Here is a 26,964-nt window from a genome sequence, read left to right as displayed (position 1 = left end):
ATAAATTTATACAAAAAAATTTTGCTTTTCACCTCCATATTACCACACTCTTGGAGGGGAGGGGGGGGAGATGTCAACAAATCAAAATAAGTGTATAGACTCTACCCAATATACTCATACATTCATATCACAATCAATATTTACTTTTCTGTGGTAAAGAAATACAAGAATCTGAAAAAATATGTAATTTTATGTTTGTTAGTAAGGCTTAGAAGAAAAAGGGATGCAGTATGTATATAAATTTAGCAGCAATTAAAAATACGAAACTATTTATACCAGCTGAAGAAAAAACATTTTGTTTGCACAACATTTCAAGAAAGACTAGCACTATTTAAAAACAAACTGAAGATTAAATTTTGAGCCTTACTCCTTTACCTAAAAGTTATATTTGGAACCATCTTTTTATGCAAAACTCTTCAGCCTTTTATTACGGAAAATTCCTAACTACAGGATTTGCAAAGACAGAACAAAGCAAAAGGCAGAAGAAGAAAATATATTAGACACTAACAGATTGTTTTCATTTTTAAATCTCATGAGACGGATCTGCAGAATTGTTATAATAAACTTATTCAGAATAATAGAAATATCTGAAAAGAAATCTAAAGCATATTTTTTATTCAAAATGTGTGCACTGCTTCTTTCCCCCTTTACCTGCTCTTAAATTATTATTTGAGGTACACAAATTATAGAGAATTATTTTTAAATGTCAAACACAGATTACCTAAGGGTTATTTGGTTATTTTTACATTTACATTGGGACCTGCAAAATAGACAAATATGTTAAGCTGCCTTAACACAATACAGAACCTAGAAAAGAAATGCACTCTACAGTGTATCATGACACTTAGCCTGACAAAATTTAGTGACATAAGATGTAGATTACAAGCAACTAAAATGGAAAGATTACAAGCAAAAAATAGCAATAAATTAAAACAAACATTTAGAGGCAGGCTAAGCATGCAGAACAAGATAGAGATTAGCTTTCATGAAAGAAGAGACAACTTACATGGCTGTTGAGAAGAGAGCTTCTGTGAGTAGAAAGACCATCAGACTTTTGAAGTGTCTCAATCGCCATTTCAATCTGATAATAGATGTCATTAGAAAATGACTCAAGACAGTATAAAAGACTAATCAGAAAAATGTTGATAGATTGCCTTAAGTTTAACAGAAATATCTACTTTGGTCACAGGTAAGGGATATTTTCTACTTAAAGGCCTCATCCTGAAGTCTTCATGAAGGCAAACCTCCTAGTGAAGTCAGGGAGGCATTTTGCTTGCATATATACTGCAGGATCCCACTTTCAAAGTCCAATTTACCTTCCTCCTTATTCATGAAATAAGAGAAGTGGATTTACTAGTAAGCTACATTGCAAACAGTAAAAATTACTGAACAATCAGTGTTTTGAATAAAAGAAAAAAAATCCCAGAATAAAATCCTAAGAAAGGCCTCAATGTTTCTTCCTCTAAGTATTTGAGAAAGAACTGTGCACACTTTGAGTGTGAATAAGAAATAAAATTTCTGCTGTCTGCAACCATGGAGTAAAATCTCAATCATTCAATAGGTTTTCTGTCATTAGCTTCATTGTACAGGATATCACCCCCTACAGCCTGTTAGAGCATCCTTTGAATATCCAGAGCTCTCAAAGTAAACAAAAATTGGAGGCTTACACAGACAGCAAGATTCATCATTAAAAGGAAATAAAAAATCAGATGAGTTCAAAATAATACTTTTAAATGAAAAAGTATTATAAGCCACTAATTATACAGTAGTATTACTCCTAATACAAATGAGTAAAGACAACCATATCCATTCGTATTCTTCCCTTCCATATTAATACATCTTATTAATTCAATAATGACAACAATAAAAATAAAGTTGCAATCTAACTGTAGTTTAGATGCAGAGCTAGAATAGCAAAAACATTGAAAGTCATTGAGACAATGGGATGTACAGTAAAAGAAGGCACATAATGAGCCACATTAAATGGAAAAAACAGAAAAGCAATGGAAAAGCATCTGTACATTTAAAACCACTTATATCCACTGTTGACAGTTTTTAAATAAATCTTCCCTACCCTTCTTTAATTATTACACTATTATCCAAAGAGTTTATACTGGCAAATTGCATTACTAAAATGACTTCCCTCAATATACAGCACAAAACTGAAAAATATTTCAGATTATATTTCACTTAGTGGTTAAATAAAATGTGCTTTCCCCTTTTTATAAACTAATCAAATAGTATTCTTACTGTAGGAATTCTCAATGAAAAAGAAAGTCTTTCTTACAACTGCTTACTATTAGAAATATAAGCCTTTTGATAAAAGCATACTAGGATCTGATGAGTATGCAAGAAATATTGCAAAAATAATGTTTGAACACAGATTTTTTTTCTTGCTTCAGTAGAAAATACTATTAGGTCAAACTATTCAATCAGACAGAAAAGGTCAAATTTAAAAGGATACTCTATGTTAAAAATTAAAAGGTTAAGATTTCATCATACTAAGATCAACTCACTATATAGTACAACCGTAGACTCTCCCATTTTAACATGATATTATAACATGATGCATAATTTAAAGCATAATTCTGAATCTCACTCCACTCTTTGACAATACCTTCTCTACAGCAGTACTACAGGGCTGAAGTCCTGCCTCCTGCTGGCTCATTCAAGCTATTACACTACCCTCTCACTTCACGGAGACAAGTTTTTGTGACCTGTTCAAAGAACCAATTTTTTAAAACCATAAATTATGAATATATATATATAATCATAGAATTATAGAATGGTTTGAGTTGGAAGGGACCTTAAGAATCATCCAGTTCCAAACCCTCCACCATGGGCAGGGACACATTCCACTAGACCAGGTTGCTGAGACCTCCATCCAACCTGGCCTTGAATGCTTCCAGGGATGGGGTATCCACAACTTCTCTGGGAGACCTGTGCCAGGGCCTCACCACTCTCACAGCAAAGAATTCTTCTTAATATCTAATCTAAACCTACTCTCTTTCAGTTTGAAGCCATTCCCCCTTGTCCTGGCACTACATGCTCTTGTAAAAAGTCCCTCTCAAGCTTTCTTGTTGGTTCCCTTCAGGTACTGAAAGGCCACAATAACGTCTCCCCAAAGCCGCCTCTTCTCCAGGCTGAACAACTCCCAACTCTCTCATCCTTTCTTCAGAGGAGAGGTGCTTCAGCCCTCTGATCATCTTGGTGGCCTCCAGGGGGGGGTCTCACCAGAGTGGAGTAGAGGGGCAGAATCACTTCCCTTACCCTGCTGACCATGCTGCTTCTATTGAAGCCCAGGATATCATTGGCTTTCTGGGCTGCAAGCACACGGTCCCACCTCATGTCCAGCCTCATCCACCAGCACCTGCAAGTCCTTCTCAGCAGGGCTGCTCTCGATCAGTTCATCCCCCAGTTTATATTATCACCTGGGTTTTCCCCTACACAGGTGCAGCACCTTGCACTTGTCCTTGTTAAATCTTATGTGGTTCTCATGGGCCCAGAATTCGAGCTTGTCCGGGTCCCTCTGGATGGCATCCCATCCTTCAGGTGTGTCAACTGCACCACTCAGCTTGATGTTGTCGGCATACTCATGGCCACAGATCCATAGATTTTAAAGCCAGAGATCTTAATGATTACTATGATCATCTTGTCTTATTTTTTTGAATAATGTAGGTCAAGAAGTGTTTGCCTCTAAAATTCGCCCCCTAATTATTTCATTAATCTCATGAAGTATTAGTGAACTAGAGCAGGTCCTCCAGAAAGACTTTTGATCTATATTTGAAATTATAAGTATTCATCATATTCTAGTGTAACTTGTTCCAATAGTAATTCTTTTCATTATTAACCATTTTGTGCAGTATTCCTTGTCTAAATTTTGATGCGTTGCCTTTTGAGCTTTACCTGTGTTGTGGGTTCGGTTTTTTCAGTGAATTTTCTCCCATTTGTTACCTGAAAAGGGGGACACTGAGAGGAAAGGGCGGTTGACGCCCGGGGAGAATGAATGATGGGCAATTAAGATACAAAAGAACTGGCCAACGACCCTTGCATTCCACTGAAAGTTTCCAGGGAGGGAGGGCGGGGGTTGGGCATTGGCTTGCTGAGGAGGGAACCAGCTGGCTGGGCTAAGAGCAGGGCTGTGCGGGCAGTTTTTGGTGCTGGACCCTTGCTGCTGGGGAATTCTCCTTGCCCCCTGTGGGTGAGGCTTGCAGGAGCTGCCGGTTGACAGGGACTTTTCAGCACTCGCCATTGCCGGGAAGACCCATACCATCTGCGTGGGTGCTTCAGGGGAAACTGGATCCCCTCACACAACTCCTCCCTCTCTCCAGAGCTGCTGGTTTGACTGGAACCTCAGCTGCTGCCATCGCCAGGATACCATATTGTGCATGTGAGAACCTGGGGAAAACCAAACTCTTTACCCCCCCTCCACCTTCTCTCTCTCTCCTAGGCCACCATTACCCCCTGGGGAGGCTCAGGGCTCACATCGGCGTGCCCTCTGAAGCTACCTGAGCCAACAGCGCCCTCTGAAGCCACGGGGGAGTTACTGCAGCCTCACTGCCTTGACATGAGCCAACAGCGCCCCCTGCCCGTTGTGGTCGTAACTACACCAAAGCGGAAGTCGCTTAACAGGCAGGAAAAGGCTGTCATTGGGTTTTCTTTTGTTGTTGTTGCTGTTGCTGTTGTTGTTGTTGTTTGGTTTGTCTTGTTATATATAGTTTAGTAAAGAGCTGTTATTCCTTTTCCCATATCTTTGCCTGGATGCCCTGTAATTTCAGTCATAATAATAGGAGGGAGAGGGTCATCTTTCCATTCCAGGGGTCTTCCTGCCTTCCTTGGTAGACATCTGTCTTTTAAACCAGGACAACCTGCTACTGAAATATCTCTTTACCATCAGGTAACTTTTTCCCATGCAGGGACCTAACCATAGACAAAGCAGCTCTTAACCTTCTCTAGCATGTAGTTAATAGCTTAACTTGAAGGCAGATTTTCTAGACAATGAATCATTTGTCTGGCTCATTTTGAAAACTTTCAGCTACTTCTGGGTTCTCTCTCATTACAATTTATTTTATTTTTAAAAATCCCAAGCTTCTGATAGGCTTGAGTCCTCAAGCTTTCAAAATGTTCTATGTGAAACAGGCCCCTGCATGTTGGGGAAGTAACAGAAACTTTAATGGCAAGTTATTCACATGCAGAATTTGTTCCTTCAATCTTTTAAGTTCAAAGTTAGGACCAGGAACTTAGGTTTTGGTTCTGGAAAAAGATGAGCATGAACTTAAATTCACCTTCATTCATAGTATTTTTAATCATATATCCCAAATTAAATAGTGGTTATCCCAAATAGTGTTTGTTAATTTTTTTAATTGTAGCCTTAACATTTTGGGAAAAATTACAAAAATAAGTTGAACATTTGAAATTATATTATGCACAGATAGAGATTAATTAATTACATTCCTTACATTTCTAAGGACAATCAATCAGAAGTTGCAGGCCTATTTACAACTGGAATGCTAATTGACAAAAAAATCACACACCCATCTGTTTGAATGTGTGATTGGTCATACATTTCTTCTTACTGAAAAACCAATTCTATATGGAAAGACATTTAATAAAATGTTTTGACTGATAACTGAAAGAAGTTATCATTTCCACAGCAGCCCCAACCAAAGCATGTTAAACATATCTGCATTACTAATTACTGATACATATAATTATGAGTGTACATATTAATATAAACATGGATGGGGAAATTACAGCATGATAATAATGGGAATTGTGATTTTAGACTTCTAAGTCAGTTCACTCAGTTTGCCTTCTAAAATGCTAATTTATTATCTGATGTAGTCATTAATGGTTAAAAAGGGTAGAACATTTCTGTGGATAATATATTCAAAACTGTGATTATTATATGTCAACTAAATCCTACAATGTTCAGCCTTTATGTAATCTTATTAACTGTTATTTTTAAAGTCTTTTTGTCCATTAACATTTTATCAGATGAATATATACATTAACATCTCAGATGTCTCTATAGTATATACATAGAAAAACCCTTTAAAATACCCAATTCACATTGAAAAACTTCCTTCCTAAAAGTCAATGGCAAGGAAAACTTACTTTAATTATGATTCAAGTATTTGACACAAAATACTTAAGTTGTTCTGAGGAAGTCAGGACATAAGGAAAAAAATCCTCAGAAATTTAAGCTCTAAGTTACTGAAATTAACATGGACATCCTCTAATTCATTATCTATAGTTGTTTGCCTTTCTAAACCCCTTTTCACTGACAGTAAAACAGACTACTTTTGATAATATCCTAAAGTTTAAGATATCTGCTGCCTCATGTCCAAAAGAAGTCCATGTCTCTACACAGGCACCTATTTTTAACTTCATCTGCTCCCTTTAATTTTTATCTGCTATATATTTAGCAAATTTTAACTTTATCTGTTTCAAAAATGTTGCCATTGTAGGCTTTAAGCCAAGCGAAATACAAAATAAGTTGTGAAAAATTATTAATTCATCAAATGTGTATTAAAAAAATTAAATTCAGCACAGCTAATTAAGTCTTGGATACTAGTAATAACTGTATTTGCTGTTATAGCTTTTCCTGGTAACAATTCTTACTTTCTGATTGACAATCCTAAAACAAGGTCTATGCACATCACTATATTAAAGTGTTATATGATAAATGGATGAGAACTCCAGCGTCCTTTCCACCTATATTTCAAAATAGTGCATTCATACAAATGCTACTGTCCTCTGAAGAGGTACTCGTGCCAGAGCCTTGAATTGGGCAGACAAAATTGCCTAGATGCAAAGACTTGAAAATGAAGCATCAGTGACCATACAAAGAGAACTCACAGGTCCAACACCCAGAAAAATGTGAAAGATTCTCTTAAAAGTTCTCACAGACTAAGCAACTGTAGTAAAGCTTTTACTAGTTATATTGGATTTTGCTCAAGAGAATGAAAAAGTAATTGAAAGACAGAAGAAAAAAAAAGCAATTGTTTTAAGTTTTTGTGAAAAAAAGTTTTGTACATATACACAAAAAGATAATGAAATATATCTAATATTTTATATATGCCAACATTTAAAGAACTCAGAAAAGCTTTAGAAGTGTTTATATTGGACTAGATGCACAAATAGCAGGAGGTAGTTCATATTCAAAGGAGAACAAGAGAGAAAATAATGAATTACTGGAACAGTGTTGTCCACTTCAGTAAGAACAGCAGTCAAATAATGAAAATACTGAAATTTATGGTAATCCACAGACAGTTAGACATAGTTGTGGTCTCTGCTACTGTATCACTTGTTTTATTTCTGTTTACCTTCCAAAACATAATACTGTAACTAATATATTTATAATAATTAAGGGGAAGATGGAGAAGTTCAAGAAAATAATGGCCTCCAAAATTCACACCTTTCCCAGATGAAATGTTTAGTTAGCCTGAGGACTCCTTTTCTGTCCCCAATCAGATAGGAAAGCTGGGAGAAATGAATGGGGATGTTAATTATTTTGTTTGTTTTCTGATGTTGATGTGAGGGTATTTCAGATGCTATCACCATCCATTAAATTTCATTACAATAAACACAGCACAGTTATCTTTAGTACTGTGCAGGTGCACAGGGGATGCATATTGACTGATGAATATAAATATTTCTTATGATCAGAAAACAACATATGGGGCCAACATATGGAGCAGAAGCATGCATAACATCCATGACTTGGTAAAAATTCAAAATGTTTGGTGTTTATACCAGATGACTCCCTTCTCCCTAAGTTCTCAAAAGAATTCAGTGTCCATTTTTATTTCCCTATTGGATGTTTCAAATGGCTGGTCAAATTATCAATTCCACACTTTTTCTTCAATACAATCCCTTTTTAGAAATCAAAGAGTAGTCTGTATACCTCACCTTTTTCATACACTTGAGATTCTAAACCCCTAAGCTGCCCTGTAGTTGATCTGCCAGTTATGGTACAGACTCAAAAATCCCCCCAAAACCTTGGCAAGCTTAAATAGGATTTCTAAAACAGGCACAATACACTGAGCTAAAAAGCATATAGCAAGAGCTGTATGCTTCCACAAGAGTTAGTCCCATGAGGAAATCAGGATTGAGAAACAAAACAGAAAGTTCAGATAATTATTTTTAAAAATTCAGAAAAAAATATGACAAGACAATTTGCAAGAGATCAATTGGCGCTTTAAGAACAGTCTATTTAATTAGACACCGTGCTGGTTTTGCCTGAGGTATGGTAATTTTCTTCCCAGTGGCTGATATGGGGCTGTGTTTTGGATTTCTGCTGAACACAGTGTTGATAATACAGAGATGTTTTTGCTATTGCTGAGCAGGGCTTACACAGCATCAAGGCCTTTCCTGCTTTTCATACTACCAAACTATCGAGAAGGCTGGGAGTGCGTGGGAAGTTGGGAGGAGACACAGCCAGGACAGGTGACCCCAAGTGACCAAAGCGATATTCCAGACCACATGACATCATGCTCAGTATATAAAGTGGGGGGAAGAAGGAGAAAGGGCAGGAGGGGGACATTTGGAATGATGGCGTTTGTCTTCCCAAGTCACTGTTATGCATGATAGGGCCCTGCTCTTCTGGAGATGGCTGAACACCTGCCTGCTCATGGGAAGCAGTGAATTAATTGCTTGTTTTGATTTGCTTGTGTGCGTGGCTTTTAGTTTCCCTATTAAACCATCTTTATCTCAACCCATGAGTTCTCCAGCTTTTACCCTTCCGATTCTCTCCCTGATCCTGCTGGTGGGGTGTTGGTGTGACCCAGCCCACTGCGGGGCTGGGGCAATGTGATGCCAATCAATCCCAGCCCATCCCCTGGATCGAGTTTCCCGAAGAGGTAGACTCAGAGGGTGGGTTGATGGGCGGCTCAGAAACCTAAGCCACACCCCCTTGGGTGGTGCCCGGGTCCAAGCCACCTCCCCCGGTTCAGGAAAATTCTCGGTTACTCGGTTGTTCATTGGTTCTGTTATAACTCCCGCCTCTCGGTTTACCCCAGTGGTTCTTGTTACATTGTATCCTCCCCCTGGCTTGTAACTCATTGGTTGTTTTCCCCTTTCACCAGAGTTTTCCAATTCCCTATAAAACTGAGGACAAGCCTCAGGGGACTATGTAGGTACAAAAATGCTGCTAGCAAGGATTTTCTTGCTATTTTCAAAGTCCATGAGAGACTTTTCTCTCACGCAGAAGAGGTAGCAGGGAATGTAAACAACCAAGACACCTGCAACCTTGAAAAGTCTTGTTTATGGTATAGTAGAAAAATATTTTGACAATGGATGTTTTAGGATTTTAGCCAATCACCCCCAAGGGGTGGCTGGTCCTTTGTCCAATTAGACTATGAAGAAAAAAAGTCTATAAAAGAGTTTGCAAAATAATTAAATAAATCAATCTTGCTGCACAATTCCTGCCTGCTGGATCTTCTCTCCTCCTCCTCCCTATGGCTGCGGGACACGGTGATATACTGTAGGAACCAGGCCTGCGGTAATAGGACTATCCCATCATTCCCATCCCATCGTATTCCAGCCTTCCGAGCTTGTTCAGGTTGCGAAACTTCTAACAATAAACCTGTTAGGCGTCAGACCTCAACGGCCTCTCTCTTCCTTTGTCTCCGAGCTAACGTGAGCCGATACCGTTGGCTCCTGCTGTGTTCCCTCTGCAGAGAAGCCAGCTAGCTAGCCCAGCAAGCAGCTCTTTTCCTGATGCCGAAGTCGCTTCTGCGACGGGCAGAAGTAATGCAGCTGAACTGTCTCTGACCTGGGGCACGCCAGCGCTCGTGCTTTGGGCACTAAGAACTGCGTTAGTGGGGGAGTGAGCGAGTGGATGCGTGGGGCTTGGTTGCTGGCTGGGGTTAAACCACAACAAACACACAGAAATCCACTACTCTAGAAAAGTGCTAACACCATGCCACTAAGATTTGAACTATAATGATAGCAGTGGCTAGTCATGTTTGACCTACTTTATACATTTTTACAGAAAAAAAGAAAAAGAACAGACAGAAATTCACTTCAGGGATTCAGAGGTATCTCCAATATCAAATTTTTAATACCTCGGATACAAAACGTCATTGTGTTCCTTTGACCAATTTTTAATAATGAGAATACTTTTCCATATGAGTGTATTGGGTTTATGTGGCAAGGTTTTAGTAGACCTGGCAGTGCAGGGATGGCTTCTGAGAGAAGACGCTAGAAGCTGTTCTCATGTCAGACAGTTCCAGCCAGCTCCAAGACAGACCCACCATTGGCCAAATCTGGGCCAGTGATGTTGCTAGTCTCTGTCCCAACATATTTAAGAAGGGGTAAAAAAAACTTCATGCTGGCAGCTAGAAGTGAGAATATGTGAGAAATAAAGTTGTACAGCCACTAAGATCGGTAAAGAAAGAGGGGAGCAAGTGCTCCAGGGCATCTGAACAGAGATTTCCCTGCAGCCCATGAAGGTTAACAGTGGAGCAGATATCCACCTGCAGCCCGTGGAGGACCCCACGATGGACAAGGTGGATGTGCCCTAAAGGAAGCTCCTGGCAGGAATGGTGGCCTGTGGAGAGGAGCCCATGCTGGAGCAGGTTTGTTGGCAGGACCTGTGACTCTGTGGGGGACCCATGCTAGAACAGTCCATTCCTTAAGGACTGCATCCCATGGAGAAAAAAACCACGCTGGAGCAGCTTGTGAAGAACTGCAGCCAGTGGGAATGCCCACATTGGAGAAGTTCATGAAGGACAGTCTCCTGTGGGTGGGACCCCATGCTAGAGCAGGACAAGAACATGAAGAGGAAGAAAAGGCAGAAACAAAGTGTTATGAACTGACAGCAACCCCCATTCCCTGTCTCCCTGTGCTGCTCTGAGGGAGGAAGTAGAAAAGTTGGGAGCAAAGTTGAGCCTGGGAAGAAGGGAGGGGTGGGTGGAAGGTGTTTTTAGATTTGTTCTTATTTCTCATTATCCTGCTCTGTTTAATTTGCAATAAATTAAAATAATTTCACCAAGTCAAATCTGATTTGCCTTTGAAAGTGTGGTGGGTTGACCTTGGCTGGCCTCCAGGTGCCCACCAAGCTGCTCTAACACTCCTCCTCCTCAGCTGGACAGGGGGAGAAAAAAAAATGACAAAAAGCTTATGGGTTGAAATAAAGACAGGGAGATCACTCACCAATTATCGTCAGAGGCAAAACAGACTGTTGAGGAGTGGGATTGAGAGTGGCTTGGTGGGCACCTGGTGGCTAGGCCAACCCACCACAAAGAGTTATTTCAGAAACAATTTGTTTGCAAAGAATACACTAAATATAACATGCTCATATAGGTATGTGATCTACTGAATAAATACATTAAGAGGCAAAACTAGAAACAAAATACTAAGTGCTACAGGGCTTTTTAAATTTAATTTTTAAATGCAATTTAAAATTTTTAACACAACAAAAGATAATGGCTGAAAGCTAGAGAGAAATGAGCAATATAAGCATATGAGGCCAGAATGTAAATGGTGCAAGTGTATCTGACCTTAGTCTCATGGGGATTTTCTGGAAATTCAGTGGGGGCTGTATGGGGCTCCCGGGGCAGAGGAGGACATATATATAAAATTCTGTCTACTGTGCAACACTGAAACTTATCTCTTTTCCTGGGAAGGGATAGAAACAAGCCATGATGCTTCACAGATATGGAGCAGAACAAATCAGGAGGCAGAGTCTTGGGGGACAGAGGTTAATGAGAGTACATGACCCCCCAAATCCTCTAAACTTCCACCCCACTAGTTAATTCATAATTGACCAACATTTTTAACAGTGATAGTACTTGAACATTTGAATGACTAATTAAACATTCACTTTCTTGTGTTTGGAAACCTAGACTGAATGCCTTTTTCACAAAAGAAGTCATTGTGTTCAGAAGAAGATTTGAATAAAAATGTCAGGCCTGTATGATTAAAAGGTCAGACTAGGTAATTTAATTTTCCAATATAACATAAAGATCCATGTATCACTGATTTTTTAATCTGAAACAGTTTGTTCATTTTAGGATGAATCCAGCTATAAAAACTGTGCTGCCAATTACCAGAGGGGTGAGGAAAAAGGAAAAAAATTCCTTTACCTGGAAAGAGGTTGGCTGTTTGAATAAATAAAATCTTATTTCAAACTACTTTCCAAATCAAAACTACTCCAGCTTAAAATAAGGCTATGGAAGCTTACACATTTTTATATTTTTTTTCTCATAAAATAACTATACTTCCTCCAAAACTATATTATCAGGATTTTAGATTACTATTGGTCCTCCTTATTTGTGGCTGTTATTCTTTTTCTCCCACTCCATTATCAAATGGTTAATTTTAGAAAGGTGCCATGCTTTCTTTTCCCTCAGGAGAATGCTTGGCAAATTGTACTTAGTACCAGAAGTATTCATTAATTAATTCAGAAGTATGAACTAATTAATTAATTCATATTGGCTTTGTTTTTATTTCCATGTACATTTTGATGCACACAAGCATGACTGAAATAGGATACATTTCTGAGTCAATAGTTCCTATGGATAATGATGACTGATGAATAACAGTGATTGCAGATCAACCCTAATGCTTGTTAGAAAAAACAGAACTAATAGATGGGAGTTCCTTCCAGGCTGACAAGCATAATACATTTTTTAATTTAATAACTATATACACATTTTGGAAGTTTTGACATTAGAAAACATTGGTATTACAATGCAAATTTTATCAGAACAATCCTTAAAACATTTACATATAGTAAAAAGTGCAGGGTGATTTAAATTCTATGATTTATAGGGCAGTTAATTTTCTAATTAGTCTTTGCTGTAGCTGCCCATCCTGACATTAACCATCAGTAACCTACCCAGGCTCATCATTCAAGTAGGATACATGTAATATAATTTCAAATTGCTACAATGTATTAGTAGAATTATCAGGAACAGCTAAAATCTTATCAATGTTACTTCTAATTTGCTAGTTACAAAAATGTAATTATTTGATTAATGACAGTGAATAAAACAAAATGAAGTTGTTTATTGTAAACAGTGAAACAGAACTAAATCTTGATATGGCAAAAGTGTCAGAGGTTATAAGAAGCCCTATGCCTGGTTCATTTGTCTTCATGTGAAAATTATTCAAAATTAATTCAAAATATTTGAATACATTTGATGAGTATTACATTAAGAAGCAGGTCTGGCTACATATTATTGTGATCTCTTAAATTCTCTATACAAGTATGAAAAAATATTATGATGGTGCAGGTAGAATTAGGATTAAAAGTGAAATGTACCAGGTACAAAACAAGAAAAATTGAACTGGTGTGTTGGTCTAGTTTACCTGGTTTATTTCTACTTTCTAGTAAATTTAAAACAGCATGTGTTTGACATCACAGTTTAAGCTGAACTGTTTAGGTTTCAATTGATTAGTGCTTGTATGAGTTGAACCCTATATATCAAGACCCTTAAATTAATTAGAGATGTCAAGAACTAATTAGAGTTCTCAAGACTGGTGGCAGCCCATGCTGCAGTGATCATGCCCTGGTGGAATTCACAATCTTGAGGAATATGGGCCAGGTGAAGAGTAGAGTCAGGACTTTGAATTTTAAGAGAGCAAAATTTCAGTTGTTCAAGAAATTAGTTGATGCGACTCCCTGGGAAACTGCCCTCAGGGATAAAGGAGCTGAACAGAGCCAGCAGCTCTTCAAGGACATTATTCTTAGAGCACAAGAGCTCTTGATTCCCACATGCAAGAGATCAGGCAAGGAAGGCAGGAAACCAGAATGGCCTAGTAAGGACCTCCTGGTCAAACCTAAAGTATGAGAAGGAAATGCACAGGCTGTGGAAACAGGGACATGGGAACCTGGAAAGAATATAGGGATGCTGCCCAAATGTGTAGGGATAGAATCAGGAAAGCTAAGGCACAGCTGGTACTGAATTTGGCAAGGGATGAGAAGACTGAGAAGGGCTTCTACAGGTACATTGGCCAGAAAAGAAAGATTAAAGAAAATGTATTCTCCTATCCAGCCTGATAAATAGCACAGGAGAACTGGTGACAACCGATATGGAAAAGGCTTAAGTACTCAACAATTTTTTTTGCCTCAGTTTTCAATGAAAATCTCTCTTCCCACATCTCTCAAGCCCCAAACCTCAAGGCAATAACTGGAGGAAAGAAGTCCCTCCCATCATAGGAGAAGATCAGTTTGTGACTACCAGAGGAACCTGAGCATGCACCAAGTTCATGGGACCCAACAAGATGCATGCCAGGATCCTGAGAGAATTGGCTGATACAGTTGCCAAGTCATTCTGCATTATATTTGTCATGGCAGTCAGGAAACGACCCTGGTGACAGGAAAAAGGGGAACATTGTACCCATTTTTAAAAAGGGTAAAAAGGAGGATCCTGGAAACAACCAATCAGTCAGCTTCACCTCCGTGACTGGTAAGATCATGAAACACATTGTCCTGAAAAGTAATGAGTCCAGTATTATTTAGCTTATTCATCAATGACTTGGATGAAGGAATAAAGTGCCTTCACCGCAAGTTTGCTGACCATACAAAACTGTGAGGAGTGGCCGATACTCCAGAGTGCTATGCTGCCATTCAGAAGGATCTCAACAGACTGGAGATATGGGCAGAGAAGAACTGTCTTAAATTCAACACAGGTCAGTGCAGGGTCCTGCACCTGGGGAGGAATAACTCCAGGCACCAGTACAGGCTGGGGGTGACCTGCTGGAAAGCAGCTCTGCAGAGAAGGAACCGGGTGCCCTGGTGGACAACAAGATGTCCATGAGCCAGCAGTGCCCTTGTGGCCAAGAAGGCAAATGGTATCCTGGGGTGCATTGGGAAGAGCATTGCCGGCAGGTAGAGGGAGGTGATCCTGCCCCTCTACTCAGCCCTGGTGAGGCCTCACCTGGAGTGCTGTGTCCAGTTCTGGGCTCCTCAGTACAAGAGAGACATGGAGCTCTTCAACCAAGTCCAGTGGAGGGCTATAAAGATGATTAGAGGACTGGAGCATCTCACTTATGAGTAAATGCTCAGGGATCTGGGCCTGTTCAGCTTGGAGAAGAGATGACTGAGGGGATCTTATCAAGGTATATAAGTATCTGAAGGGAGAGTGCCAAGAGGATGGGGCCAGGCTGTGCTTGGTGGTGCTGAGCAATAAGAGGAGAATCAACAGGCAGAAACTGGAACACAGGAAGTTCCAACTTAACATTAGGAAGAACTTTACTGTGCAGGTGACTGAGCATTGGAACACGTTGCCCAGAGAGATTGTGGAGTCTCCCTCCCTGGAGATATTCAAGAACTGTCTGGATGCAATCCTAAATAATGTATTCTAGGCCCCTTGCTTGAGCAGGGAGGTTGGACTAGTCAACCTCCAGTGGCCCCTTCCAACTTACCCATTCCATGATTCTGTGTATGTCAAAACATGGAAAACAAGGAGGTGATTGGAGACACAGCCAACATGACTTCACCAAAGGCAAATCATGTTTGACTAATCTAGTGGACTTCTACAATGGAGTGACCTCATCAGTGGAAAAGGGAAGAGCTATGGATGTCATCTACCTGGACTTCTGTAAGGCCTTTGAAACGGTCCCCCAAAACATTCTGGCCACTAACTTGGAGAGATATGGATTTGATCAATGGACTGTTAGATGGATAAGAAACTATCTGGATGTCCACTTCTGAAGAGTTACAGTCAATGGCTCCATGTCCAAATGGAGATCAGTGACTAGTGGTGTCCCTCTGGGGTTCATACTGGGACCAATACTGTTTAATATCTTCATCAATGTAACACATAGTGGGATTGAGTGCACCCTCAGCAAGATTTCAGAAGATACCAAACTGAGTGATGCAGTTGACTTGCTATGTAGCATCCAGAGGGATCTTGACAGGCTTGAGGAGTGGGCCCATGCAAACCTCATGAAGTTCACCAAGGCCAAGTGCAAATTACTGCACCTGGGTCAGAGCAATCCCCAGTATCAATACAGACTGGGGAATGAACAGATTGAGGGCAACTCTGAGGAGAAGGACTTGCGGATATACTGGTGGATGAAAAATTTGCCATGAACTGGCAATGTGCACTTGCAGCACAGAAAGACAATCGCACCCTGGGTTGCATGAAAAGAAGCATGGCCAGCAGGTCAAATGAGGTGATTCTTCTTCCCTACTTCACTCCCATGAGACCTCACTTAGAGTACTGCATTCAGCTCTGAGGTCCCCAGCACAAGCAAGACTTGTTAGAGTGGTTCCAGAGGAGGGACACAAAGATGATTAGAGGGCTGGAACACCTCTTCTATGAGAAAAGACAGAGAGTTGGGGATGTTCAGCCTGGATAAGAGAAGGGTCTAGGGAGTCTTTCAATACTTAGAGGGCTTATAAGAAAGACAGAAACAAATTTCTAGTAGGGCCTGTAGCAGTAGGACAAGGGGCAATGATTGAACACTGAAAGAGGGTAGGTTTTGATTGGACATAAGAAACTGTTTACAATGAGGGTGGTGAGACACTGAAACAGGTTGCATAGAGAAGTTGTGGATGCCCCATACTTGGAAGTGTTCAAGGTCAGGTTGGTCAGGTCTTTGAGCAACTTGATCTAGTGTAAGATGTCCCTGCCCATACTGTGTTCAGTTTTGGGCCCCTGACTACAAGAAAGACATTGAGGTGCTGGAGTGTGTCCAGAGAAGGACAAGGAAGCTGGTGAAGGGTCTGGAGAGCAAGTCATATGAGGAGAGGGGCTGAGGGAGCTGGGGTTGTTTAGCCTGGAGAAGAGGAGGCTCGGGGGAGACCTTATCGCTCTACAACTACCTGAAAGGAGGTTGCAGCACGATTTTCAATCTCATCTACATTCTTATGCATGCAAGCATCCCCAGTGAACTGCACTGGTTTTGGCTGGGATAGAGTTAATTTTCTTCACAGTACGTGGTATGGGGCTGTGTTCTGGATTTGTGCTGAAAACAGTGTTGATAACACAGGGATGTTTTAGTTATTGCTGAGCAGGGCTTACACAGAGTCAAGGCCTTTTCTGCTTCTCACGCTGCCCCACCAGTGAGTAGGCTGGGGGTGGACAAGAAGTCGGGAGGGGACACAGCTGAGACAGCTAACTGGGACCCTAACTGACCAAAGGGATATTCCATACTATATGATGTCATGCTCAGCAATACAATTAGGGGAGACATTGGCAGGGGTGCCACTGCTTGGGGACTGACTGGGCAGCTGGACTGGCTCAGTCGGTTGGTGAGCAATTGCTTTCATTTGCATCACTTGTCTTTCTTGGATTTTATTTGTACTCTCTTTGTTATATTTTTCTTTTCCTTATAATTTTTTATTCCTATCAGTGTTATCACTATTGTTTCCATTTTAAAATTATTAAACTGCTTTTATGTCAACCCATGAGTTTTTTCCTTTTTATTCTTCTGATTCTCTCCCCCATCCCACTGGGTGAGAGTGAGTGTCTGCGTGGTGCTTAGTTGACAGCTGGGATTAAACCATGACAGCACTGTACTATTTATATGTACAGAGTTAAACTAAATGTAAATATTTGCAAGACAAAGCCATGTATTACTGATTCTGCCAACATAATATGCTTTTTGCTACAGAAACATGTCAGCATGCCAGAACATCATAGTGATTAAGAAATATCCCCAAAGATTTAACATAGTTCTGAAGTACTTACTGTAGCTGGGGAGGCCCGTGTTGTATGAGTCACTGAATGACCAGAATTTTCCATTGAATTGCCAATCAGATAGGTCCCTCCTGAGCTGCTAATGAGCTGTCCTCCTGCAACACCCATCTGAATCCCTCCGGTGCCCACCATACTATGAGAGGAGACCACTGTAGTTGCCTGTGCAGAACTTCCTTCGAAGTAATTTCCCCCAGTGTTTTGGCTATACATCTGGGTTTCCGTGTAAGGATAAGTTGTTCGACTTCAGGAAAAGAAAATAAAAGAAGTAGTAGTTATTTATCTGAATTCTTTAAGTGAGGGAAACATCACTGTAGAAAAGAGTGTACAGTTGCTATAATCAAACTTAATAGGATTGGCAAAAACCCCCTGCATCTACACAAAATAACATTTCATATGTCAAAGTACTGAGTAATTAACTTGGACTCTGTTAAAATAAGTATTCATTAAACTTAAAAGAAAATGGTTTTAGCCCCATCTAGAGATGAGTGGAGAAAAGCATGACAAAAATTGAAGATGTGAGAGGAAGATCTCATTCAAGTATTAATATATTATATAGTAATTTTAAAAATTGTTCTAACTTTTTAAATCCTCCAGTTAAAGCTGGATTTTTATTTATATGACATTTATTTTGTATACTGGTTTCAGCTGGAATAGAAGTAATTTTCTTCCTAGCAGCTGGTACAGTGCTGTGTTTTGGATTTAGGATGAGAATAATGTTGATAACACATTGATGTTTTAGTTGTTGCTATGTAGTGCTTATACTAAGTCAAGGACTTTTCAGCTTCTCATGTCCTGCCAGAATGAAGGCTGGGGGTGCTCAAGAAGCTAGGAGGGGGCACAGCCAGGACAGCTGACCCAAACGATATTCTATGTATGAGCTCAGAGCCCAGGAAGCCAACCACATCCTGGGCTGCATCAAAAGGAGACTTGGCAGCAGGTTGATGGAGGTGATTTTCCCCCTCTACTCAGCTCTTGTGAGACCCCATCTGGAGTACTGAGTACAGTTCTGGTGCCCTCAACATAAGAAGGACATGGAACTGTTGGAGCAAGTCCAGAGGAAGGCCATGAAGTTGATAAGAGGACTGGAGCACCTCCCCTATGAAAGGAATGAGAAGGAGATGTCTTTACAAACAGTGGGCCTGCTGGTAGATAAAGCCAGATACTAAGAGGTGAAAGAAGCAATGTGAGGAACCATAAATTCCATAGGGATTTCACTAATTGACACAGACTGTTACTCACTCAAGACCGTGTTAAATCCCTGGACTTAGAGAAAAAGAACAGAGACACAAGGAAAAAGAAAAATGTGTGTGTGGGGGGGGAGTACACATTAGAAGGACATCTGTACCTCTCAAGTACCTCAGTCAATGGGGAAAGAGAGAGGGAAATGCAGCCAGGAAATTAGGATAAAAAGGAGGCTGCATCCTCCAACAATTTGAGAGACCCCATGGGAAATGCCCATGGCCTCTCCATTTATTCGAATGAAGTAACAGGACTCCTCTGTCTCCTTTTTGGTCATAAACCTCTGGTGTTTGTGGATTAATTTTCCTGACACCTACAAAGACAGGCTGAGAAAGTTGGGGCTATTCAGCCTGGAGAAGAGAAGGTTGCATGAAGACCTCATAGCAGCCTTCCAGTATCTGAAGGGACCTACAGGGAAGCTGGAGAGGGACTCTTCATCAGGAACTGTAGTGATAGGACAAGGAGTAATGGGTACAAATTGAAAGAGGGGAAATTTAGGTTAGACATAAGAAAAAAATTCTTTACTGTGAAGGTGGTGAGGCACCGGAACAGGTTGCCCAGGGAGGTTGTAGATGCCCCAACCCTGGCAGTGTTCAAGGCCAGGTTGGATAAGGCCTTGAGCAATCTGATCTAATGGGTGGTTTCCCTGCCTATGGCAGGGGACTTGGGACTAGATGATCTTTAAGGCCCCTTCCAACCCATAACATTCTGTGATGTCATACTTAGCATATAAACTGGGAGGAGTTCACCGGGGGGCTGGAATCACAGCTCAGGGATGGGCTGGGCATCAGTCAGCAACTGGTGAGCCATTGCATTTTGCATCATTTGTTTTGTATATTCTATTCTTTTCTCTTCCTTTTTTTATCTTAGTAAACTTTCTTTATCTCAACCCATGAGGTTTACTATTCATAGAATCATTGAACCATAGAATCATCAAGGTTGAAAAAGACCTTTAAGATCATCAAGTCCAACCGTCAACCTCAACAATTGTCAAGTCCAACTGTCAAACTACTTTTCCCAATTCTCTTCCCCATCCCACTGCAGGGAGGGAGGAGTGAGTGAACAGCTGTGTGGTGCTTAGTTGCTGGCTGGGGTTAAACCACATCAACTGTGTACATTACAAAACTGTAAACATGACAAAAAATGTCAGCCAAGAGGGTCCTATATACAAGAGTCCTATAAATGCTTTGCTTTGTTTTCAAATTCACTGAAATTCTCTGGCTGAAACTTGAAATTCTGAACTCATTTGTATTTTAAGACATTCAGTTAGTTCAGCAGAGTGAAATTTTAAATTGGACAGCAATATGTACAGTGTTATTATGAAAAAGAAGGAAAAACTAAAATAGAACTACAATTTATGAAAGAGTTTGTGAAGGGAGTAAAAAAGTCAAAGGAACAGCAGCAATTTTCCACAATTCTTTCCAACTATTAAACCTTTGGGCCTCATTAACCAGTTAATTTTGTTGGAGGTTAGGATTTTTTTCTTTTTTTTTTTCTTGTTCTCTGAGGGAATTTTCTCCCATTTGTTGCTAAGAGATAATAACAACCGGTACTTAAGAGAGACAAAGGAAGTGGCCAAGGTGGGGGAAGGGGTGCAGCTGGCTGCAGCCCCTTAGCCGGGGGCTTTTCTCTTGGGAAGGGCAGAGATACCATGAGATTCTGGCTGGGGGGCGAGGGGATGGACTCAGCTTCGAGCTCTCTCTCGCTCTCGGGATCGGAGGGGAGACAGGCTGAGGTCGCTGTGGGAAGAATTCGCCATCACTGCGGAGTCCCGTCTCCTACTATTTTCTTCTACCGTGAGTTTTAGGTTACTCTCCTGGCAGTTGAGTAAAAGGACTCTGTACACTATCATAAATTTGGTAGTAAGTTACATTGACTCCTAATCTATACTATTTCTTTGCTAGCTATAATATAGGTACCTTTATGTCATGCACTGTTTTATGTACTCTACTAGTAGTTCTTTTAGTTTATAATGTATAGTAAGTAACTCTGTTTAAGGCCTTTTGTCTGTTACCTCATATCTATTCAATAAATAACTCATAATAGACCTAATAGACTGTCTTGGGGTGACTTTATGATGCTGTATCCCCTATCGCCTGCTCTATGCCAGACATGAATTCTGTGCCTTTCTGTGCCTTTAAGCTGGGCCCGAGAGAAAGGGGGGGAAGCCCAGCGAATTCTTCAGTGCGGTTTATGTTCAAGGACACATACACTCGCGTTCTCACCGCTGCAGAGTCGAGGAAGCACCTTCCTGCTTTTCCCCAGCTCTCGGCTCCTTTTTCTCAGGAGAGAGACGGAAAGTTAAAATCTTTTGCTTTTTAGCTAGCCTGCTAGGTGAGGCAAGAAAGTTTTTCTGGGACTGTGGCTTTTTCTTCTTCTCCTGGAACTCTGTTCCAGTCTGGAACACCAGCACCTGGAGGCCCCACACCATGGCCCGGAGGGGCCCACACCACACCCCAACTCCGGGGAGAGCAGAGCCACACCTACAGAAAGGACTCTGAATCTACCAGGTCTTCTCCACAGCAAGAGGTTTTATTATTTAATATTATTCATTCTCTCGTGCCTGCATGCACCCTGCTTGTTAAATAAACAGCTGCTTTTTTTTCACTTTCCTCCAAGAAATGTCTTTCCAAACCTGAGTGGAGGAGGGGCTGCTGACACCTGCTTTCTATTAGAGGACACGTTCATTCCAGACGTTTCCTCCCAATTTGTCTCAAACCTAGACAGGGTCGTTCAAACGTGTATTGGGTCTGGCTGAGCTAGAGTTCATTTTCCCATAGCAGCCCTCCCAGTGCTGTGCTTTGCATTGGGAGCTGGAAAGGTGTTGATAACACACCAGTGTTTTGGCTGCTGCTGAGCAGCGCTGGCACACCATCAGGGCTGTCTCACCAACATCCTCCCCCCCCCATCAAGGGGCTGGGAGTGGGCAAGATCCTGGGAGGGGACACAAATAGGCCAGATGACCCAAATTAACCAAAGGGATATTCCATACCATATGATGTCAGCTTAGATATAAAAGCTAAAGGATGGAGGAAGAATGGTGGGCATTCGCTATTTATGTTTGCCTTCCAGAGCAACCACTTCATGTGCTGAAGCCCTGCTTCCTGGGAAGTGTCTAAACATCACTTGCTGTAGAGTATAAACTTTTTTTTAATCTGCTTATGTTCATGCAAACTTTTGCTTTTGCTTTAGTAAACTGCCTTATCTCAACCTATTACTTGTTTTCCATCTTATTTTCTCTTGCCTGTCCCACTGGGAAGGAGAGTGATAAAACAGCTTGGTTGGGCACCTGGCATTCAGCCAATGTCAACCCACTACAACATGTTCATCCTGTTTGTTTCTCATACAGAGTGCATTGGTGTACAAGCATTTCAGCTATGCTCCTGATCCCTAAATCTAAATGTAAACATTCCCTCTTTCAGTTTAAAGCCACTGCCCCTTGTCCTGCCAGTACAAGCTCTGGCAAAAAGTGCCTCTCTGCCCCCTTTATATATTGAAAGGCTGCAATAAGGTCTCCCTGGAGCCTTTTCTTCTCCAGGCTGAAAAAAAATGAACTCTCACAATCTTTCCTCTTATGAGAGATGTTCCAGCCCTCTAATCATCTTTGTGGCCCTCCTCTGGACTTTCTCTAAAAGAACCAGATGCTGTACTCCAGGTGGGGTCTCATGACAGTGAAGTAGAGGGGGAGAATTCACCTCCCTCAAACTGCTGGCCACACTTCCTTTTATGAAGCTGTACCGGTTTGGCCAAATTTAGAAATATATCCTCTGAGAGAAGGCAGGTCACCACCCCTCCCCCACCAGGTTTGGGGAAAATAAATTTTCCTCAAAGGAAAGAGATAAAAACTATTTATTTACCAAACACACGGGAAAAGGAAAATAATGCTAAATAATAAAATCTCTCTCTGTGGAGGAAAAACCTGGGAAAGTGTTAGAGTCCTCCCTTTGGTCTCCTCGGAGCTGGGGCTTGGCCCAGGGCCAGGCCCTCTGCGCTTGGTGGAAAGTCCTCCCAATGTGTTCTAATATTGAAGCAGTCCAGTGGAAAAGGGAGAAAATCTGAAATTCCAGGGAAGGGAAAAAAAATTCAACTCTCAGTCTCTCTCCGGAGAAAAAGAAGCTGAACAACTGGCCAAAGAACTGACTCTGGAAACAGCAAGCCAGGTGCTTCCCCCCTCCCCTGCCGCAGCTGGGGAAAAAAAAAAGTTGCTATCTCTGTGTGACCTTGAACAAGCTGCAAACTGCTTTGAAAAAGTTTTGCTCAGTTTTTCCTTCCCCCTTTCAGGCTCAGTTTAGAGGCATAGAAAGGCACAAAGTTAATTTCTGGGCATAGGGCAGCAATATGGGATACACATCATAAAGTCACCCCAAGAAATTCCACCCCTTATCCCATATTGTTGGCTTAATGCCCAAACTAATATATTCTAACCCTAAACACACACATCAATACATACATATATATATACACAGCTATGTATGAACAGTGACAGTGACAATCAGCAAGCAGGGGTATACAAGCATTTCACATTACAGATGGTTTTCACACAACAATCAGATCTCCCTGTGGTACACAACGTGTTGTTCCATCTTTCTGCATTACCCACCATGTGCAACCAGGTCCCTGAGCAAAGACAACCCCACGGATGGGTTTGTCTGTACTTGAGGCAGAATTTATCCACACAGTCTTTTCTAAAAGACCTCTGACATTCACTACTGGGACCTTATCTCCATCTATTGTATGCAGGGATTCAGACTGGGCTGGACCAGCTCTATTGGTGGAACCTCAGGTGTTAACTAACCAGGTGGCCTTTGCTAGATGCTGTTCCCAGTTTTTGAAAGTTCCCCCACCTAGTGCCTTCAAAGTGGTTTTCAACAATCCATTGCACCGTTCCACTTTGCCTGCAGCTGGTGCATGGTAAGGGATATGGTACACCCACTCAATGCCATGTTCTCTAGCCCAGGTGTTAATAAGGCTATTCTTAAAATGAGTCCCATTGTCAGATTCAATTCTCTCAGGGGTACCATGCCTCCAAAGGACTTGCTTTTCAAGGCCCAGGATGGTGTTCCGGGCTGTAGCGTGAGGCACAGGGTAGGTCTCCAACCATGCAGTGGTGGCTTCTACCATTGTGAGCACATAGCGTTTGCCTTGGCGTGTTTGAGGCAGTGTGATGTAATCAATCTGCCAGGCCTCCCCATACTTGTATTTGGACCACTGCCCACCATACCACAGGGGCTTCACCCGCTTGGCCTACTTCATCGCAACGCATGTCTCACAGTCATGGATGACCTGGGAGATACTGTCCATAGTTAGATCCACCCCTCGATCTCGTGCCCACTTATAGGTGGCATCTCTGCCTTGATGATCTGAGGCATCATGGGCCCATCGAGCTAGGAACAACTCTCCTTTATGTTTCCAATCTAAGTCTATCTGTGACACTTCTACCTTTGCAGCCTGATCTACCTGTTTACTGTTACGATGTTCCTCATTAGCCCTACTCTTGGGGACATGGGCATCTACATGGCGGACTTTCACAACCAGCTTTCTTACTCGAGCAGCGATGTTTTTCCACTCTTCGGTGGCCCAGATTGGTTTTCCCCTATGCTGCCAATTAGCTTTTTCTCACTTTTCCAGCCATCCCCACAGAGCATTGGCTACCATCCATGAATCAGTGTAGAGGTAGAGCTTTGGCCACTTCTCTCTTTCAGCAATGTCCAGGGCTAGTTGAACAGCTTTGAGTTCAGCGAGTTGGCTTGATCCACCTTCTCCTTCAGTAGCTTCTGCAACCCGTCGTGTGGGACTCCATACGGCTGCTTTCCACTTTCGTTTCATCCCTACGATGTGACAAGAACCGTCAGTGAAAAGACCGTAGTGTGTGTCTTCTGATGGCAGTTGGTTGTACGGTGGAGCTTCTTCAGCACGTGTCACTTGTTCTTGTTCCTCTTCATCAGTGAGTCCAAAGTTTTCACCTTCAGGCCAATTTGTGATTATTTCCAAAATCCCAGGGCAATTTGGTTTCCCGATACAGGCGCGCTGTGTGATGAGAGCAATCCATTTGCTCCATGTGGCATTGGTGGCATGGTGGGTAGAGGGAACCTTTGCTTTGAACATCCACCCCAGCACTGGTAGTCGGGGTGCCAGGAGGAGTTGTGCTTCAGTGCCAGTTACCTCTGAGATGGCTTGGATTCCTTCATAGGCTGCCAAGATTTCCTTCTCTGTTGGAGTGTAGTTGGCTTCAGACCCTCTGTAGCTTAGGCTCCAGAATCCCAGTGGTCGACCTCGAGTCTCACCAGACACCTTCTGCCAAAGGCTCCAAGACAGACCATGGCTCCCAGCTGCAGAGTAGAGCATGTTCTTCACTTCGGGTCCTGTCCTAACTGGGCCAAGGGCTATGGCATGAGCGATTTCCTGCTTGATCTGGGCAAAAGCTTGTTGCTGTTCAGGGCCCCAGTGGAAATCGTTCTTCTTGCGAGTAACCAGGTAAAGAGGACTCACAATCTGGCTGTACTCAGGAATATGCATCCTCCAAAAGCCTATGGCACCTAGGAAAGCTTGTGTTTCCTTCTTGTTGGTTGGTGGAGACATTGCTGTGATATTATTGATGACCTCAGTGGGAATCTGAAGCCGTCCATCTTGCCATTTCACTCCCAGGAACTGGATCTCTTGAGCACGTCCCTTGACTTTGCTCTTCTTGATGGCAAAACCAGCTTCCAGGACAATCCAGATAATTTTCTCTCCTTTCTCAAACACTTCTGTTGCGATGTTCCCCCACACAATGATGTCATCAATGTACTGTAAATGTTCTGGAGCCTCACCCTTTTCTAGTGCAGTCTGGATCAGTCCATGGCAGATGGTGGGACTGTGCTTCCACCCCTGGGACAGTCGGTTCCAGGTGTACTGCACACCCCTCCAGGTGAAGGCAAACTGAGGCCTGCACTCTGCTGCCAGAGGAATGCAGAAAAATGCATCGGCCATTTCAATAGTGGCATACCACTTCGCTGCTTTGGACTCCAGCTCATACTGGAGCTCCAGCATTTCCGGCACAGCAGCGCTCAATGGTGGAGTCACTTCATTCAAGGCATGATAGTCCACAGTCAATCTCCATTCTTCTTCAGATTTGCGCACAGGCCAAATGGGACTATTGAAGTGTGAGTGGGTCTTGCTGACCACCCCTTGGCTCTCCAGCTAACGGATCATCGTGTGGATGGGAATCACAGCATCTCGAGTTGTCCGGTACTGTTGGCGATGCACTGTTGAGGTAGCAATTGGTACTCTTTGTTCTTCCACCTTCAGAAGGCCGACTGCAGATGGGTTCTCTGATAGTCCAGGCAAAGTGTTCAATTGCTTAATGCCCTCTGTCTCCACAGCAGCTATTCCAAAAGCCCACTTGAGTCCCATTGGGTCTCTGAAATACCCATTCCGGAGGAAGTCTATGTCCAAAATGCACGGGGCCTCTGGGCCAGTCACAATGAGGTGTTTCTTCCACTCATTTCCAGTCAGGCTCACCTCAGCTTCCACCAAGGTCCAATTTTGTGATCCACCTGTTACACCAGAAATAGAAACAGATTCTACCCCCACATGTTGCAATGGGATTATTGTACACTGCACACCAGTGTCAACCAAAATAGCCAGAGATCTGCCGGGATGAACCATGCTTCTCATAGAGATATGATGGAACTCCGTTTATTCTATTGTTAGACCCATAGTTATACCCTAATTCCCCAAGCACGCATAAGCAAGCTCCATACTATTGGGTTACTGCTACTGTTCACGCGGCCTTTAATAGCAAGCGATTGGTTAGAGATCAATATGCACGCGACTAACATAAGTCTTTCTCTTTCTATGGTCAGCATCCCCCTCCGCAACATCCTGTTGGCTTGCCACATCAGCATTGCTCCTCTCTTTTTTCCTCTAGTCAAGGACAGTTCACTAATATAGCTTGGATTGTGCATGTATACATGTCCCTGTTCACTCAGCCATTTCTCTACAAACCAAGGCATCATATTTTTGTGGTTCTGATGTACCAGGCCAACGAATCCACACAGTCCAAAAAACACGGTTTTCCCTGACC

The 26,964-nt window shown here is 42.0% G+C and overlaps 1 protein-coding gene across 2 annotated transcripts in view; it reads right to left on the bottom strand.

The window, feature by feature from the left end:
* Positions 1–26,964, bottom strand: part of LOC138102746 (transcription factor RFX3-like) — a 243,462-nt gene that overhangs the window by 117,988 nt on the left and 98,510 nt on the right. Inside the window, exons 4-5 of one of the 2 annotated variants that reach the window (XM_069000496.1) lie at positions 17,652–17,901; positions 1,007–1,081 (exon numbers count right to left, since the gene is read on the bottom strand). In XM_069000496.1, the coding sequence (XP_068856597.1) occupies positions 1,007–1,081; positions 17,652–17,901 (325 nt within the window). The remainder of the gene's footprint in view (positions 1–1,006; positions 1,082–17,651; positions 17,902–26,964) is intronic. The other variant, XM_069000497.1, reaches the window with a different exon arrangement.

This window comes from Aphelocoma coerulescens (genome assembly GCF_041296385.1).
Source record: "Aphelocoma coerulescens isolate FSJ_1873_10779 chromosome W unlocalized genomic scaffold, UR_Acoe_1.0 ChrW_unloc_scaf_1, whole genome shotgun sequence".
NCBI classification, from domain to species: domain Eukaryota; kingdom Metazoa; phylum Chordata; class Aves; order Passeriformes; family Corvidae; genus Aphelocoma; species Aphelocoma coerulescens.
This window is presented reverse-complemented; position numbering and strand designations above follow the sequence as displayed.